Source organism: Typha angustifolia, chromosome 8 (genome assembly GCF_048772165.1).
Source record: "Typha angustifolia cultivar Huaian chromosome 8, ASM4877216v1, whole genome shotgun sequence".
In the NCBI taxonomy this organism is placed as follows: Eukaryota; Viridiplantae; Streptophyta; class Magnoliopsida; order Poales; family Typhaceae; genus Typha; species Typha angustifolia.
This window is the reverse complement of record NC_133246.1, coordinates 6,008,208-6,024,246: the sequence shown is the minus strand read 5'-3', so window position 1 is coordinate 6,024,246 and position 16,039 is coordinate 6,008,208. Positions and strand designations below refer to the sequence as shown.

General features: G+C 37.1%; 2 protein-coding genes across 3 annotated transcripts; one reads left to right on the top strand and one right to left on the bottom strand.

Moving 5' to 3' along the window:
• Nucleotides 1-3,585: 3,585 nt before the first annotated feature.
• Nucleotides 3,586-8,342, top strand: LOC140764706 (protein DETOXIFICATION 16-like). Of its 2 annotated transcripts, XM_073103416.1 has the most exons (9): nucleotides 3,587-3,978; nucleotides 5,154-5,698; nucleotides 5,785-5,871; nucleotides 6,048-6,104; nucleotides 6,181-6,419; nucleotides 6,498-6,616; nucleotides 6,707-6,793; nucleotides 7,204-7,340; nucleotides 8,174-8,342. In XM_073103416.1, the coding sequence occupies exons 1-8, from the start codon at nucleotides 3,727-3,729 to the stop codon at nucleotides 7,261-7,263; spliced, it is 1,446 nt and encodes a 481-aa protein (XP_072959517.1). In that variant the 5' UTR covers nucleotides 3,587-3,726; the 3' UTR covers nucleotides 7,264-7,340; nucleotides 8,174-8,342. The 2 variants fall into 2 exon arrangements, with proteins under 2 accessions (XP_072959516.1, XP_072959517.1); XM_073103415.1 differs by lacking the exons at nucleotides 7,204-7,340; nucleotides 8,174-8,342 and having other exon boundaries at nucleotides 3,586-3,978; nucleotides 6,707-7,197.
• A 9-nt stretch (nucleotides 8,343-8,351) lies between these two features.
• Nucleotides 8,352-14,498, bottom strand: LOC140764507 (beta-1,2-xylosyltransferase XYXT1-like). Its single transcript, XM_073103104.1, has 7 exons — nucleotides 14,212-14,498; nucleotides 14,008-14,076; nucleotides 12,422-12,484; nucleotides 10,060-10,110; nucleotides 9,832-9,921; nucleotides 9,671-9,733; nucleotides 8,352-9,523 (listed from the first exon to the last, which is right to left on the bottom strand). Exons 1-7 carry the CDS (start codon nucleotides 14,339-14,341, stop codon nucleotides 8,352-8,354), a joined length of 1,638 nt encoding a protein of 545 aa, XP_072959205.1. The 5' UTR covers nucleotides 14,342-14,498.
• Between the last annotated feature and the right edge of the window lie 1,541 nt (nucleotides 14,499-16,039).

Here is a 16,039-nt window from a genome sequence, read left to right as displayed (position 1 = left end):
GTCCTAGGGCATTGTTAGGACTCAAGTTATTGAGTGAGATCTCCATCTCCTCCTAAGAAGGAATGTCAATAGTTGACGAGTAGTGGACAACCACATCAGCCGCATGAACTTGAGGAATAGAGCTCAACTTGTTAGAGTGTAAGTTGAAGATAGATGGAGAGATTGAGGGAGGAGGGATGGAGGGATGGAGGATGTACAATGATTTTAAGTAGGCAAGGAAAGCCTCCTCAATCTTGTCCATTTGATTAGTCCAAGCACCAATAACAAGCTAAAGGGAGTTAATACAGTTCCTTCTTTTCCTAGCATAGAAAAATTTGTTGCTTTCGGCTCCATCCTTGAGCTAATCTACTTTAGATCATTATTTCCAATCACCTTCTTGCTTGAGATAAAGGTTTTTGAAGTAACTTCTAAGGGACTTCTTACCCAAATTAGGGCTAAACTACAATAGCCAAAAATCTTTCTCCAGGGGACTAATTCTCTTGTAGAGACTTTCGATATTGTTTCTTGTCCAGCACCTAATCTTTTTAGTGAGGGATGTAAAATTTAAAGAGAGCGACCTAGAAGCTGAGTATGTTTTGACTAAGGTATTCTTGCAAAGCTCACCATAGACTTTCATGCCAAACCACCCGTTTTAGCATGGAAGCACTGGGGCCATCTTTTGGTATGAGGAATAGTGTTTAAAAGAAATAGATTATAATCTAAATAGATAGTGAGCAAATGAAAGCTGTAGGTGGAAGGGAAGAGATAGCTCCAATTACTCGACGCAAGAGCACGATCCAAGCACTCTCAAACCAGGGGCGGCGCAAGAGCATGGTCCAAGCACTCTCAAACCAAGTGGCAATTCAAGCGCCTATTAGACCTACTAGACTAAATGTATGCTAGGCTAGAATAGCCCAAATCTAATAAGTTGGTGGTGTCAATTCTAGATCAAAAGTGCAGCGACGAGAAGAGTTCTTTGTAGCTTTACCAGACTTTTCTGTTACACTAGTAATATTATTAAAGTCCCATTTGCAGCATAAAGGAGAGGGGTCAGCTGCAAAATAGATGATTTACCTCTAGAGCTTAAGATTGTCCGTGGTGTGGATCCCCATAGATTTCTTCAAGGATCTAGTTGAACTCTGGTGAAAGGCAACAAATGAAAGTAAAAGTAAAGCTTTAATGGCTTCTAAAAGCTCGACCCAAATGGTATCCTCCCATAGGAGCCGAAGACCACAAGAGATGCCAACTGAGCTAACAACATGGCTATTTTTTAAAGAAAGGAAATTGATGATTTTCTTGGTTTTTATTGACCCACATTTAGTTTTTGAGAGAAAGACTGAGGAATGAGTGCTTGTTGTGAGACTTAATTATTGTGGATTGTTGAGGCACCTCCACTTTCTCAGCAATTCCAAACAATAAATTTTATAATTGCCCTCATGATAAGTCATCTCTCATCACATTTGGATGGAAAATAATGTTCTTAAGAGTAACTATAGAGGAACTTAAACTTAATTTTGCATTGATACCCTTGGGACATCCATTATGGAGAAGTAATAGGAGGAGATTATCATAGAGGGGTGCTTGGACGTTGGAAAGGCAACTGTGAGAGTTTTTAGTTTGCTAGGAGAGTTGGCAATCATGATTGTTTGCATTAGGTTGAACTGAGGAGTGCAAGACTTGGGGTATATTGGGTTATGGCCTTCTAAAGTGTTTTGTATGAAAGACATGGAGTGTTCAGTGCTAAGAATTTGGGTTAACTAATAGAACAAATGATAAGCCTTTCTAAGTTTGGATTTTGGGTTGTACCAACCTAATGGACGGTTAGATTTTCCTCCACTTGCTTCGAGATGTTTTTAAAATTACTTACTTTGGCTTTTGGACCAATTAAGATCGCTCCAATCTTGACTACAACAATTACAATGTCAAATTAGTGTTACTAACATCCATTGGAAGAATGAAATTATCGACTTCTTCTGATGTGCAGCAATTTCTAATGAGGTGCTAGTACTTCTAATAGCAATTGAGCATGATTTTGACCAATATTCAATGCCTTTAACGAGGGAAAAGGGGTGGTCGACATTTCTCTCTAAATGGACTCATCAGTAGTCCCAAGTTTGAACACATTATCCTACATGAGAGACCTTGGAGATGAGAGACTGGGGGGACACTATATGCAATGGTGAGTTTATAACATATTACCAAAGAGATTTGTTGCCATCTCCACCTCGAGAAAGGTTATTAATCATGAGAGAAACGTCACAAAGATTGGAGAAATGCGGCTTCAGCATCTCTATCAGCTACAAGCACATATAGAAGGAAAGTTGTTCCTTACCTTCACTTCCAAGCATCCTCCGTACATACTATCATTAAGTTTATGTTTAATACGATCATATAAGTAGTATCTAAGCATCCGCTCAGAGCAAACCTAAATCTCTTGATTTGATCAATTTAGAAGAGAGACTGAAAGCAAAGCAACCATCAGTTTAATAATATCAATATAAGTTCTTAAGCAGATGAACCTCATCTATTTAGCAACTTCGACTATGTTGAGGGTGACAAGGTCTCCAATCTTTTATGTAAGGGCTTGAGTAATTTTCATGGACATGTATTCCAATGGGAGTTCATGAAACTGCACCCAGAATTCAAAATAGGTGAAATTCCACTAACCCAAGGGAAGGTTTGGTTGGAAGGGTGCGAAGGCAAAAAAAAAATCCTTGTTGTAGGACCATGGACCATGTAGGGTAGTTGATAGGGGTGTAAACGAGCCGATCCTAAGCATGCTAGCACCTCAAGCTTAACTCAAAATTAATTTTCAGCCTATCTTGGGATTCAAGCTTAGCTTAGCTCAAGTCGAGCCGAGTCAAACCGAGCCTGAGCTAAGTCCAAGCTTAAAATGAACATAGTTTCGAGATAAACTCCAATAAGGCCTGACCAACTCTCAGCCAAGCCCAACCTTGAAACTACACTATTTTTAAGCTAGGCTGAACTAAGCCTATTATTCAAGATATGCTAGATTGAGCTCAAGCTACCAAGCCCTAAAACTAGCCAAAAACTATTTAAGCTGAGCCAAAAACTATATATATATATATTATAAATTGAGCCTATCGAGCCAACTCCAACTCAGTCTCGATTCAAAATCTAAATTGAGTTCTAAAGTAATGCTCAGGCTTGGGCCAGCTCAAGTCAAACTCGAGCTTGAGTCAGACCTGAGCCAATAGTTTATTTTGACACCCCCTCATAATTGATTTTGGAGACGACCTTTGGGTTCATGATTTTATCATTTTGCGTTGTTGCTGTAGAAATAAAAACGTGGTTTTCATATTGTACTGTATTACTTCCTAATATACATATATATATATATATATATATAGAGAGAGAGAGAGAGAGAGAGTGAGAGAGAGAGAGAGAGAGAGAGAGAGAGAGAGAGAGAGAGAGAGAGATTCCATTTTCTGAGGGTGAAGACATCAGATATATGGATAACAAATTAAGAGCCATTCAAATGAGAGAGGAATCGTGTCATCATCCTAAATTGACCAGGGGACATCTGTGGTATACTTTGTTTACCTTTGCCCGGTGAAATCTACGGCTTTAAGCATATGCCATTACCATTCCGATAAATAAAACTGCTAGGGATGCCTGTTTTGGTGAAATAGTCACCAAAAGTTCCAACTTCTCTATAAATAGCAAGCACCATCTGTAATCTAGAGAGAATTGGAGAGAGAAAGAAGGGCTCAAAGCCTTAATGCAATGGGAGAAGAGATGGAAAAGCCAAACATGGAGTCTCCTCTCCTCACAAGCTGTGGTAGTGAGGAAGAAGGGAAGTTGTTAACGGAAGTAAAGAAGCAGCTATTCCTAGCAGGGCCGCTGATGGCGGGAAACGTCCTGCAGAACATTATCCAGACGATATCAATTATGTTTGTTGGCCATCTTGGGGAGCTCTCCCTCTCAGGTGCTTCCATGGCCAGCTCCTTCGCTGGGGTCTCTGGTTTTAGCTTGTTGGTATGTGGGATTCTTCTTTCTTATGTGCAATGTATTAATGTATATTATGAGTACTTCGAGGACTACCCATCTTAGCCTTTTGTCCCCTGATTATTTGAAAGGTAAGAGAAACTATTCAAGTTAAATCCTTGGATCTGAATCCATTTAAGTGAAGGATAATCTTCAGAATTCTGGTAGCATGAGCTCTCAGGACAGAGTTTTTGGCTAAAAAAGGCTATCGGAGTTGGGCAATTAGATTCATATATCTTCTTCTCTGGTTTTGTTCCTTTACAGATGCAGTGGATGGAGTCCTACAAAATTATCAGTAGTGGGGAGAGTGAGGTCATACAGAATACAGTTGGAAAATTCTGTGAGATTCTGTTTGGAGCTATATCTAATTTAAATTAACAATACCACTGAAAGATATCTGGGGAATGTTTGAAGTTCTTTGATCTAGAACAGAACGTCTCCAGTCTACCTAAAGAGTGGAAAAGAAACTACACTTGGATTAATATTACTAGTACAATAACTCCTTTTATAGTACGGTTAAAACCATACGGAATCAGAGGAATACTATTGCAGGTTGCAGATACAATCCTTGTTCTTACCTCAAAAGTTAGGTCATATACAAGTTTGAAGAAGCGTTTAACAGTAATTCGGAGTGTGTTAATTTGAATGATATTTGCAAATTTTTATTACCTTTCCAACTAATAATGGAGTGTTCTATTGCATGAGGCTCCAAAACAAAATGTTGGAGAGGGCTAGATGGGCACAATCTTACCTTCATAGTCAAACGGACTGTTTCCATAATCTGCATTTATGAAGAAGTTTCAAAGTCATGGATGCTGTCTCATGTTAGTTCATAGCTCCCAAATCTAAGTTCATAGCTTGCTGTAAAATATTTGAAGCAACTTGATGAATGGCTATATGTTCTTAAAAGTGGCTGGAAGTAAAACTACTTCTTAGCCATCATTGGGTGCTATTAATGTTGTTGCAATGCCAAAATGAAATTAGGGCATTAATAGGTGCTAACGATGCTTATGTTGATATTTGTCTTACTATAATTATTCATGTTCTTTGTTCTCCTGTCAAAGCATTTTATTGTTGAAGTTTTCAGTTTTCTCTTTTTTCTCTTTGAGGATAACCATTATAGTTATGTTGCGTGAATAAAATTGTTTCCTTTGTTCTGTGGTTAGATGGGAATGGGAAGCGCTTTGGATACATTGTGCGGCCAGGCCTTCGGAGCAAAACAATTCAATATGCTTGGCATTCATATGCAAAGGGCAATGCTAGTCCTTATGCTTGTAAGCATTCCACTTGCCATTGTTTGGGCCTGCACAGGCCAAATTCTTCTTTTATGTGGGCAAGATTCAGAGATTGCAAACGAAGCTGGAGTATATTCTCGATGGATGATCCCATCTCTTTTTGCATATGGTCTTCTTCAGTGCCATGTTAGGTTCCTGCAGACCCAAAATATCGTTTTTCCCATAATGCTAAGCTCCGGGATTACTGCCATGCTTCATATACTTGTCTGCTGGATATTGGTATACCAAGTAGGCCTTGGCAGCAAAGGTGCTGCCCTTGGAAATGGAATCTCTAATTGGATCAATGTGTTACTATTGGCACTTTATGTTAGACTATCAAATAACTGCAAGAAAACTTGGACTGGCTTTTCAAAGGAGGCTTTGCACGATATCCTAAACTTCATCAAATTGGCTGTTCCATCAGCATTGATGGTTTGGTAAGAAAAATAGCATATCCATTTGAGTAACAATTAGGTACTTTGAATTGCTATCCTAAGTGTATCTTAATTAAGAATTGAGACAGCTTGGGGTGGTGGTCATTCAAGTTTCTAGTACTTCTTTCTGGTCTTCTCCCTGATCCAAAATTAGAGACATCGGTGCTATCAATAAGGTGAGAGTATATATTTTTTGCCTTTTATTGCTTTGATGAAACATTCTTTAGGATGTTCTCTAGGTTCCCGAATTAACATATCTAATGCTTCTTAGTTAAGTTAGCACATATATCAATGTTCACTACTTCTCTGATAGTCTTTTGGTCCTTTAACTAAAAGCTTCTCATTTCCTCAGCCTGAACACAGCTTCAGCAGTCTACATGGTCCCTTTTGGTCTTAGTGCTGCAGTGAGGTTAGTTTAATATAGATCTTCTTGACTATCTTCTCAACCATCTTTAACTTCACATGGTACTTTTTCCTTTCCACAGTACTCGAGTCTCAAATGAACTCGGTGCCGGACGTGGACAAGCTGCTAGTTTAGCTGTACGCGTAGTGTTATTCTTGGCTATTTCAGAAGGCTTGGTAGTGGGATTGGCCCTGGTTTTGCTGCGTGGTATCTGGGGATATGCATACAGCAATGAAAAGGAAGTGGTGAAATATGTAGCTACTATGTTACCAATTCTTGCAACATCCAACATATTTGATGGAATTCAATGTGTTCTTTCAAGTAAATGACATCCTCTAGTTCGTGATCAGTTTCTTATTCTAATCATTATAGACTAAATACTTGATTTTCAACATGTAGGAGTTGCCAGAGGATGTGGTTGGCAGAAGATTGGTGGTTTTGTTAATCTTGGAGCATTTTATATTTTAGGCCTACCTTCAACTATTCTTTTAGCTTTTGTCTTTCATCTGGGAGGACAGGTGATTTTCTTTTCGTTTTCTTCTTGATTCCAATTTTTGGTTAATCATAGTGTTAATCTCAAACTGACAGACATGTATAACAATGAACAGGGACTTTGGCTAGGAATCATATGTGGCATTTTTCCACAAGCATTGATTTTTTTAGCCATTACCCTATGGACTGACTGGGAGAAAGAAGTAAAGTGTTCATGTTTTCTTGTACTAAATTACTTTTCCTTTATACAATTGCTCACAATTCCATAGATGGTAAACTTTGCATGCTGTGGGGATATATTACTATTGTTGAAAATCTTTCATCGAAAAGTTGTTGGTGCTCCTTCAAAAGTCGCCATATTTTAACCTCTAGAATTTCCATTACCAAGAATCTCTAATGTGCTCATCTCAGTTATTTAAACCATATAAAAAGTTGTCATATGATATGAGGTCAACAATACAAACATTTATTTTTCAAATAAATCACAACAATTGTAACAATGGTTGCTAAGGGGCAAACACGTTTGGCAATGGCAAAATTATTAAATTTTCCATCTGTTTTTATTTGTATAGTTCATATTTTCTGCATCTGATGAAGTTCTATTTATTTCCAGGCAAGGAAGGCAAAGGATAGGGTATTCAGCTCCACCATCCCCACAGACATAGTAAAATGATGTATCAAGTAGTATAAATCCAACCTTTCCATCTTGGACACAGATCAAAGTATCATATTCCTAAATACAGAGCACTGGTACTTTGGCATACAGTATTGGAAATCTTTTTTTATCTTTTTGAGAAGGGTCGATTAGCAGTTTTATCTTTGTTAGCATAAGGTTATGATTTTGATTATTAATTGTTATAATTTGTCATTGTGATAGATCTTTTGAGTAGAAAAATAAACTCCTTCCCAAGAAGTGGTATTAGATCTTTTGTTGGTTATTTGACAAAATTCTCTAAATAGCTATAAAAGTGAACATAAATAGAATGAAGAGCTTAATTAGTACTAATTGGAGGACATTGAACCGTAGAATACTAAACTTGTTCTATTGTAAAGAAATGCATGTTACATTAGAAAGCAATGATACTTAGTCGAAGGACAAGATGCTAGACAGTCCATTGCATAAGGTAGTATAATCCTTGAGGGGCATTACATGCAGATGAATGGGTACCAAACTGTGATGTGTTTGAAGTTTGACGTTCTTCTGAAGATTGGTGGAAAACATGATTTTATAGAACACATCATGACAATATGTCGATATGACCATGTTTCTTCTTTCTTTTCAAACAAGAACTACCATTTAGTGCCTCGAATAAGAAATTTTATTATTTCTGGAAGATTTTGCTTTCCTTGAAGACTTAATAGAAGTTGGAATTGAATTCCATTACTTCCTGCATGATTAGTGTTTCAGACTTCAGTGTTTCGAGTTCAAGTACAAAATTTCATATTTTTGAAAGATATGTTTTTCTCAATTTGGAGCTTATATAATCTTGATTTCTCTATAAATTGTTATGTAGGCTTTGGGTGGAAGTATTTCAGAGCAACTTTCCTTCAATAAACTTTTTTTTCTTCTCTTTTTCTTACAGCTGCTTGAGAGATTCAAGCATCGTGCTCTGTCTTGACAATCTGCAATTCAGATGCTAGAAGCCAATAAGCTTTATCACATAGCTCTAGTAAACTTTCAGATGTAATTATTTTGTTCTGTAGTTGACTGATTATATCAAGAATCAAGTGGAATATGAATGAATCAGACTATATCTTTGTCTACTGTTTGACAGAGTGAAGAACTTGTACTAGAAGACTTCTGAATCTACTAACATCAAGCTTTACTTTCTGTTCGTTTAGGAATATTGACCACAACGTATTGAATCCCAGCTTGTGAATTGAGATTGGATCCTTAAATACTGCATGGTCTCGTGGATACCTTTCTATCAAAGTACTCTCTTCTTCTCCGATTTCATAGTCCACATACCTTATCCCCATATCTGGGGCTGGCTCGCCGAAAATGTACCTGCATCCATCTGACCCCACACCCCAAGGGATTATCTGAATTAGTGTTGCATTGGTTGGAAGGAAGAGCATGTTAGTTAATCCAGCCCCATGCACCCCCATCATCACATCGCAAGAGTTAACCACCTGTGCAAATCTTGACAGGTCGTTGGTTTCTTCTGGTCCAGCAGTTATCACTTTGTACCCAACTCTTCTAGCCATTTCTATCACTTCCTTCTCATTTGTCAGTGACCTTGATCCCTTCCTTAGTACTATCAGTAGCCTTGGCTTTCTCCTTGACTGCTTACTGATACTCTTCGTGTAACTTCTTTTCAATGAGAAGATCGTCCTTAAGAAGTTCCTGAAATCAGTGATGGAGTACCCATTTGGTGACTTAGAAGGATCAATGCCCAATACCTTATGGCTCTTCAGACCCACATGAACAGAGGGGAAACAATGCACCATGTTGTCAGTATCTAAGTTGATGACTTGATAATCTGAAAGGCGTTGCAAGATCCATTGGTACTTGTTGACCCACTGCCAGTTGAAGTTGGTCACTAGAAACTGAACCTTTCCATTGTATTGGCGAGAGGTGATGAAGAGGGGTATCACCACGTCACTGAAGTCGTGAAAGTAGTTACCGACAAATCCACCTGTGGAGAAGACGATAGCGGTGATGTCATGTCTCACATTGCAACTAGGAATTTGTCCATGGTTGAAAGCTGATTTCAGTGTGAACTCCTTGATGGATTCCATGGTGGTTGCTTCCCATTTCCGTGTATATGGTCTGATCTTCCATGTAGTGTTTTCTGACTGAAATTGAGTTGGTGAAACTTCTATAATGGTTGATGAACTGCCAAGAACTCTGATATCGCCATCCATGGAGCAAGTATCTGATCTCATCTGAGTGAAATCACAGTTCACTTTGCCCTTTTGAATAGGAACATCTTCATTCGAGTATAGAAAATTATTAGAATGATGAAAAGAGTAACATAACTACAGGTTCTTAAAACCAATATTTTTGCTTTTCCTGTATGTATTCTCTTTATCGCCATCTCTGACATGTAATCGTTAGCTGAAAGTTCCATGTATACCTGAAACTGTGGGATACTGCTCATGTCTCTCATCTGTATGCGAGAATTGCCTCACTTCAGAATCTGCATGAAGTTTTTTCACATGTTAGCTGATGCTATTTTTCTTGCATGATAGATAGTAGTGACAGATATGTCAGCAGAAATATGCACTTATGACTTACCTACTAGCGATTTGTTCTCTCCTAGCTTTTCCTTGAAATCGCCCCCTAGGGATGAGTTTTCTTCTGATTTTCCATATATATCAAGGGGGGCTGTTGACATTAACGAAGCTGGAATTAATGAACAGATGAAATTTGTATTGATATGCAGTTGAAATTTATACATTTATATATAGATATTATAAAAGTTTGAAATTTATAAATAGATTCCTCGTTTACCAAGACACCAACCTGCATCTGTGCTATTCCTGTTCTCCTCTCCTTCCTTTGAAATTTCTTCTCCTGCAATGTGACTTGGCTCTTTCAGTCAATTGTTCTATTTTCTGTCTATTGTTATAAACACTGTATAATATATAACTCTTTCGTCCTCTGTACATATATAGCTTGATAGATCTGTTGTTCATCATGCATTGTAAATTTGTATGCTAAGTATGTATAGCTACATAGCGTCATTTCAATTTGTCCTTCTGTAGATGTGATGACAAACTCCACCTTCAACTACTAACAAGAAATACTCTTAGCAGCAATTATTGTTTAAAAATAATTTGGCCCTTGATATGTTACTCGATCACTTTGTATTACCATCAAAATGGTGCTAACCTAGTTAAGTCGGATCGCATCATAAGAATATTGGGCTCGATAAATTGAGCCTATTTATTTTTTAATTAATTCATAATGTAAGCCCTCAAGGCAAGTCTAGTTATATTATATAAACTCATAAGGCAACTCTTAATTCGAGTCATGTAAGCATTTTAGAGTTAGTCCTAATAGGACTTATTATACTTGACCTCTATATATATGAGCAATTTGACTCATTTATTTAATTATACAAACATCCAATGAAGAATTAAGAATTATGTTTTAGTATTCGATTATCTTAAGAGTAAGAGTAAGATAACCTAGGAGTAGAAGTAAATTAATCATAAATATTTATTTTCTTAAGAGTTTTGTTTTAATCCGACCATGAGAGTCGAGTTAGTTGAGTTAGTCGAGTCGAATCAAATTGAGTTAGTTATATCTTATTGTTTTAAATTCAAATAAATCGAATAATCTACATGTATATCCAATAAGTTAAAAATTTTACTCCTATAAATAGGAGTGGTCATATCTTGATTACGACAAATCGTGGAATGATCGTGACTGCCACATGGCCAAACTCGACGGCCATGATTGTGAGAAATTTTCTTGAGCCAAGCCATGCTAGGGACTCTTCGTTGGGTGTCTCCGCCGTTGGGGCTCTACTGTAGTGGGACTACGGCCACCAACCACAGCCTCTATGGGCCGAAGGACCTATTGGCAATGCACCATAGCTGTCGAGGCTCCATGATTTTCATCTTCCACCATTGCTCACCGCCACTCTACTATCGCAAGGACCCATTGGATGCCGATTCCCACTGGCTAAAGACCTTGCCTAGCCACCGTGAGCATCCATGCAGCCCACAGCGGCGCTCAAAGGCTGAAAAATAATTTTAGCCGTAAGGTTAGATTTTTGGCTATTAAGTGGGAGAGATGACATGCATGTATCTTGATGCGTACTGAATTTTTGTGATCCGACACAACCACCTTGTGTGAACCACTTTCGGACTTATGTGCATGACCCTGAGCCCGAGTACAAGCCCAAGGATGACTAATGGAACGATCTAGTGAACCGCGTCAGCTAATTAAGCCGTATCTACATGCAGACCCCATGGCATGATGTTAACTTAAAGATCTAACTCGCTTACTAGTTACTTTGAGGAGAAGGTGTTGAAAGCATGGTGGATTGTTATGATCCGACCATGGGAGTCAAGTCGATTGAGTCAATTGAGTCGAGTCAAATTGAATTAGTCTGTTAGCTTTATCTTCTTATATTGAATTTTAAATAAATCAAATAATTCGCATGTGGATCCAATCCACTAAGATTTTACTCCTATAAATAGGAGTGGTTGTATGTTGATTATGATGAATCATGGAATGATTATTGAGTTAAATTATTTTTATTATCTCGTCTTTATCTTTTATAATAGCTGTTTGATCGTCCTTATTTTTCTAGGAGTAACTCGTAACTGTAGAAGCTTTCCGATCGTTCAAACCCTAGCCACTATCTTCCTCCAACAGCCACCCTACTTTACGGCCGTCCACCACCACCTCTGGCTATCCGCCACCCTCCGACTACTGCCGCAACATTGGATATTTACTATTCTATGCTATTCCGACCTTCTTCCACTATTGCATTTATAACTTTTCATCTTGACGTCAGATTCTCGTGAAATCTAGATCTGGTTCGTAATAAGTAAATCTAATATGGAATCTTAATTCTATATCCAAACCCTAGCCATCATCATCCACGAGCCACCGTACCTAACAGCCGTCTACCACCACCGTTGGCCATCCGCCATTTTCCAACGACCGTCGCAATATCAAATAATTATCAATTTGTCTAGTGCTGACCTTCCTCTACTATTTTAATTTTATCTTTTGACTCTAACCACAAAATCACGTGAAATCAAAGAAATCCATGAAATCTGGAGGTTTCTTCCCATAAAATATTTAATTTTATTACGTACAAATCATTCTAAATTTTATTTGTACCACAAAAGGTTAAAAAAAGTACCTGCACTTGGATTGCTCTGCTCCTTTTCTTCTCGGGGAAGAGGCCAACTGGTTGAATTTTTACCTGCAAAGCACTTGCTAAGATGACTTTATAGTCTTCAAATTAAACTGATAGACTGCGCAACAAGTACAAATACCTCCTGCTGAATTATTTTGTTTTTCCTTGATAACAAGAGGTAATTTTATCTGGCTATTTGCAGTATAATGCATTGTTGAACAGAGTTTGTCTCTTCAAAGATATGTACCATGGGTTAAGGAATTACTTTTCTTCAGATTCAACTAACGCAAAGAAGAGGTTTATAAGAACTTGATTTGTTCCAATTTGCAGAAGTTTGCTGATTTGCTGCTTATTGTGACACATGAATTAAGCCCTTTGACTTACAACTTTTCCTTCTAAACTATCACTATATTTTTTTACCCTTATTTTTAAGAAAGAAGTGAGAAGTTAATGATGTCTCAGTTAAATCATTGCGTGAATTCGAACACTGGTATACTTATATAATGATAAGCCGCTTTAACTATTCGAGCAATTTCTCATTAACTTCTAAATAATCACTATGCGGGGATTCAAATCTAGCAACCAGAACAAGATGGAGTAATTTTTTCTCATAATTGAAACTTATTGAACTAAATTTCAAACATAAGTTTCATGCTTTGTTCAACTGGACTAAAATCTCCTAACTACTCAATTCCCTCATGGATATATATTTTTTCCCTCATGATTTCTTGATGCCTTGACATTCCGACCTCTTAATGGTGCCACTATATTAACAAGAAACCATTTCTTCTCTAAGGAAAGATCAGACCATATAAGATAAAGGCTTTTGAGTGTTTAAGAGGAAGCAATATGCTTATGATGGAAAATATTGATTCTAATAAGGACAGGGGATAGTTTGGTCATTTGTTCCACTAATCTTGGATGAAAGAAAGAATAAAATTAATTAATTGTTTTCCTAAGTCGATCAAGAATAAGCAAAAGAAACTATGGAAAACGACTCAAATACATTGTTTTTGCTTAGCTTGCTTTCCTTATAGTTCATACGTCACAATCCATCAGTCGGCAGCCATTAAATAATAGCTACCACTTAAACATTGTGCCATTCTAAGGTAGAATTTTTAAATCTCAAACGAGTGAACATATAAATTTAGCATAAAAAGAAAAAGTCTTATCTCCATTTAGTATACTCAAGGTCCACAATATTGCAAATTGCCTAAATTACACATTCTTTTCTTTGTGGTTGTCTAATTTAATGTATATCCTTGTAATTTTCCAACCAACCTCCAAAAGAATCAACTTAATTATGCCATCCTATCACATACCATTTCCTTGGCCTCCATTGATCTCCTCTTTGTGGGCTTTAGCCTTCAAAATAAACTCTTAGCTGTACAGATAACGATCTTGGCGATCTATTTATTGTCTTGATGAAGAATTTTTATATCACTATCACCTTCTTCACCTCCATTTCATTTTCTACTAAAAGTACATAATCTCAACTTCGGAAATTGAGATAATTGATGTAAATTTATTTAAATCATGCAGTACTGCTAAAAGATGTAGAAGATCAAACATAAGATGATTGAGCAAACCTTGGTGAGTGTTGGATTCCTCCACTGTCGTCAAGGGCTCATATGTGTTGAAAGATAGCTGCAAACTTGCTGCAAGAAAAAGGCAGTTATAATTAACACCTCATCTACTCCAAGAACAAGCAAGTGATCATTAACACTATGGCTATACTTTGAGAGAAATATGAAATCTATGAAACTGCAAATAACCAAGGAAAATGAACTTACAAATGGCGGAAGCCTGTGAATTGGACTTGAGAAGAGTGATTAGTATCGCAGGAACTACGAGGAAACTGATGAGGATGGCGTAGCCAATCTCTTTCGGTTGGATTCTTGCGAAGCTCTCATTTCTCTTCATCTCTTAATCTCTTCTCAAGTTCTTGAAAGCTTACAGGTGACTTAGCTTTCTATGTATATATGTATATGTCTTATGATATAATGAGCTTGTCTCACCTGGACTATTTCTGCAACCACTTGCTCTAGGAATAGATGCTCACTGAAAGGAGAGAGCTAACAACCAGCACCCCTTTCAAATGCGCATGCTTCATGCCCATTGTCATCTTCTATTTAATAAATTCTCCTTCGCTTTGTTAATTAATTCTCTAACAAGGATCGAAGTTGAGAAGGAATCAACTTAACTTCTAATAAGAATTATTCTTTAAAGGAAATTCTTTTGTGTGAATATATATATCAGATTAAAATGCAAATGAGTTAGGTCAAATTCGGTGCGCAGGTGAATGAATCATAGTACATTCAATTGCAATATAGAGAGATCTAAGTAGTTTTTGTAAACGACAAGCTTATGAAAACCTCAACATTGGAGGTTAATCATTCCTAAATATTTGTACATGTCATTATCTTGCAGTATTTTATACTGCTAAATGATGTTGAGAAGAAATATTATTTACAAAAGACAAAATGGAAATAGATTTGGAGAGCTGGAAGGATTGATATTTGCTACAATAATAGAACCAAAATATTGCAAGTCATACAGATGTTAACAGCCCACCTATATACTGAAAAGATACAAGCGCAGAGACTCACCAAATGATTGATTCAACATTTTGATCATTGAAGACCTGAAAGATATACAGAGGATGTGCTTTATAATGACTCAAATCTCATTTTTGGATTTATTTCCTTTGTTGATTTTATGTCAGCAGATAGAGAATTATACCTTTCCCATTATCTAAATGTCCAAGATCTAGCTTGATATATAGCTGAGTGAAATTAGTCCGAGTACGAGTCAAACTTAGCCCGTGCTTAATTAAGAGTGCTTATATTTAATATTAGGCAATTTAATGACAATCTTGATAATTGAGCTAAATAATGTTGAGTCCGAGTCAAGCTTAATCTTTGCTTGATTAGAACTGCTTAGATTTAGCATTAGACATGACCCACTATGATTTTACTCTCATAAATAAGAGTGATCATGGGTTATTTATGATTATGGAATGAATATCAATTTAAGTTAATTTATTATCTTATATTTACTATTTAAATTATAACCGTCTATTTTCCTAGGAGTAAATTTAGCCTAGAAATTATAACTCTACTTTCGAACCTTAGCTACTATTTTTCTTCATGAGCCACGCACTCATATAACCGACCTCCATCATGTGTAACATCTCGTTAAACAAAATAATCTAAAGTGAGCGCACGTGTGCTGCTTTACTCTTTTATTTCATTTCGTCTATTCTTCTCTCTTTTCTTTGCTCTTTTATTTTCTCCCTCACCCTACAGCCGCCATTCTTTCCTTCTTTTTCCATTCACGCTGGAGTGCCGTCGAAGCCTGTTGACTATATGGTTTATATAGTTGATGAGTCTTCTACTCTCTTTTAATTTAATTTAAGTTTAATTATGTTGTTAACCCCTTCTTCCTTTTCCTTCCTCCTTTCGATCCCACTGAAAAATTGGTTGGCCGACGACCTCATACCTCCCCACGTCGGCCTTGGTAGCATCGTGCAGTCATCCTCTTGTCATTGGTACCCTCAATGCGATTAAGGCTACACATGGTAGCCTCTCATTACCAACTTGTGAACATTTTTTTGGCTAG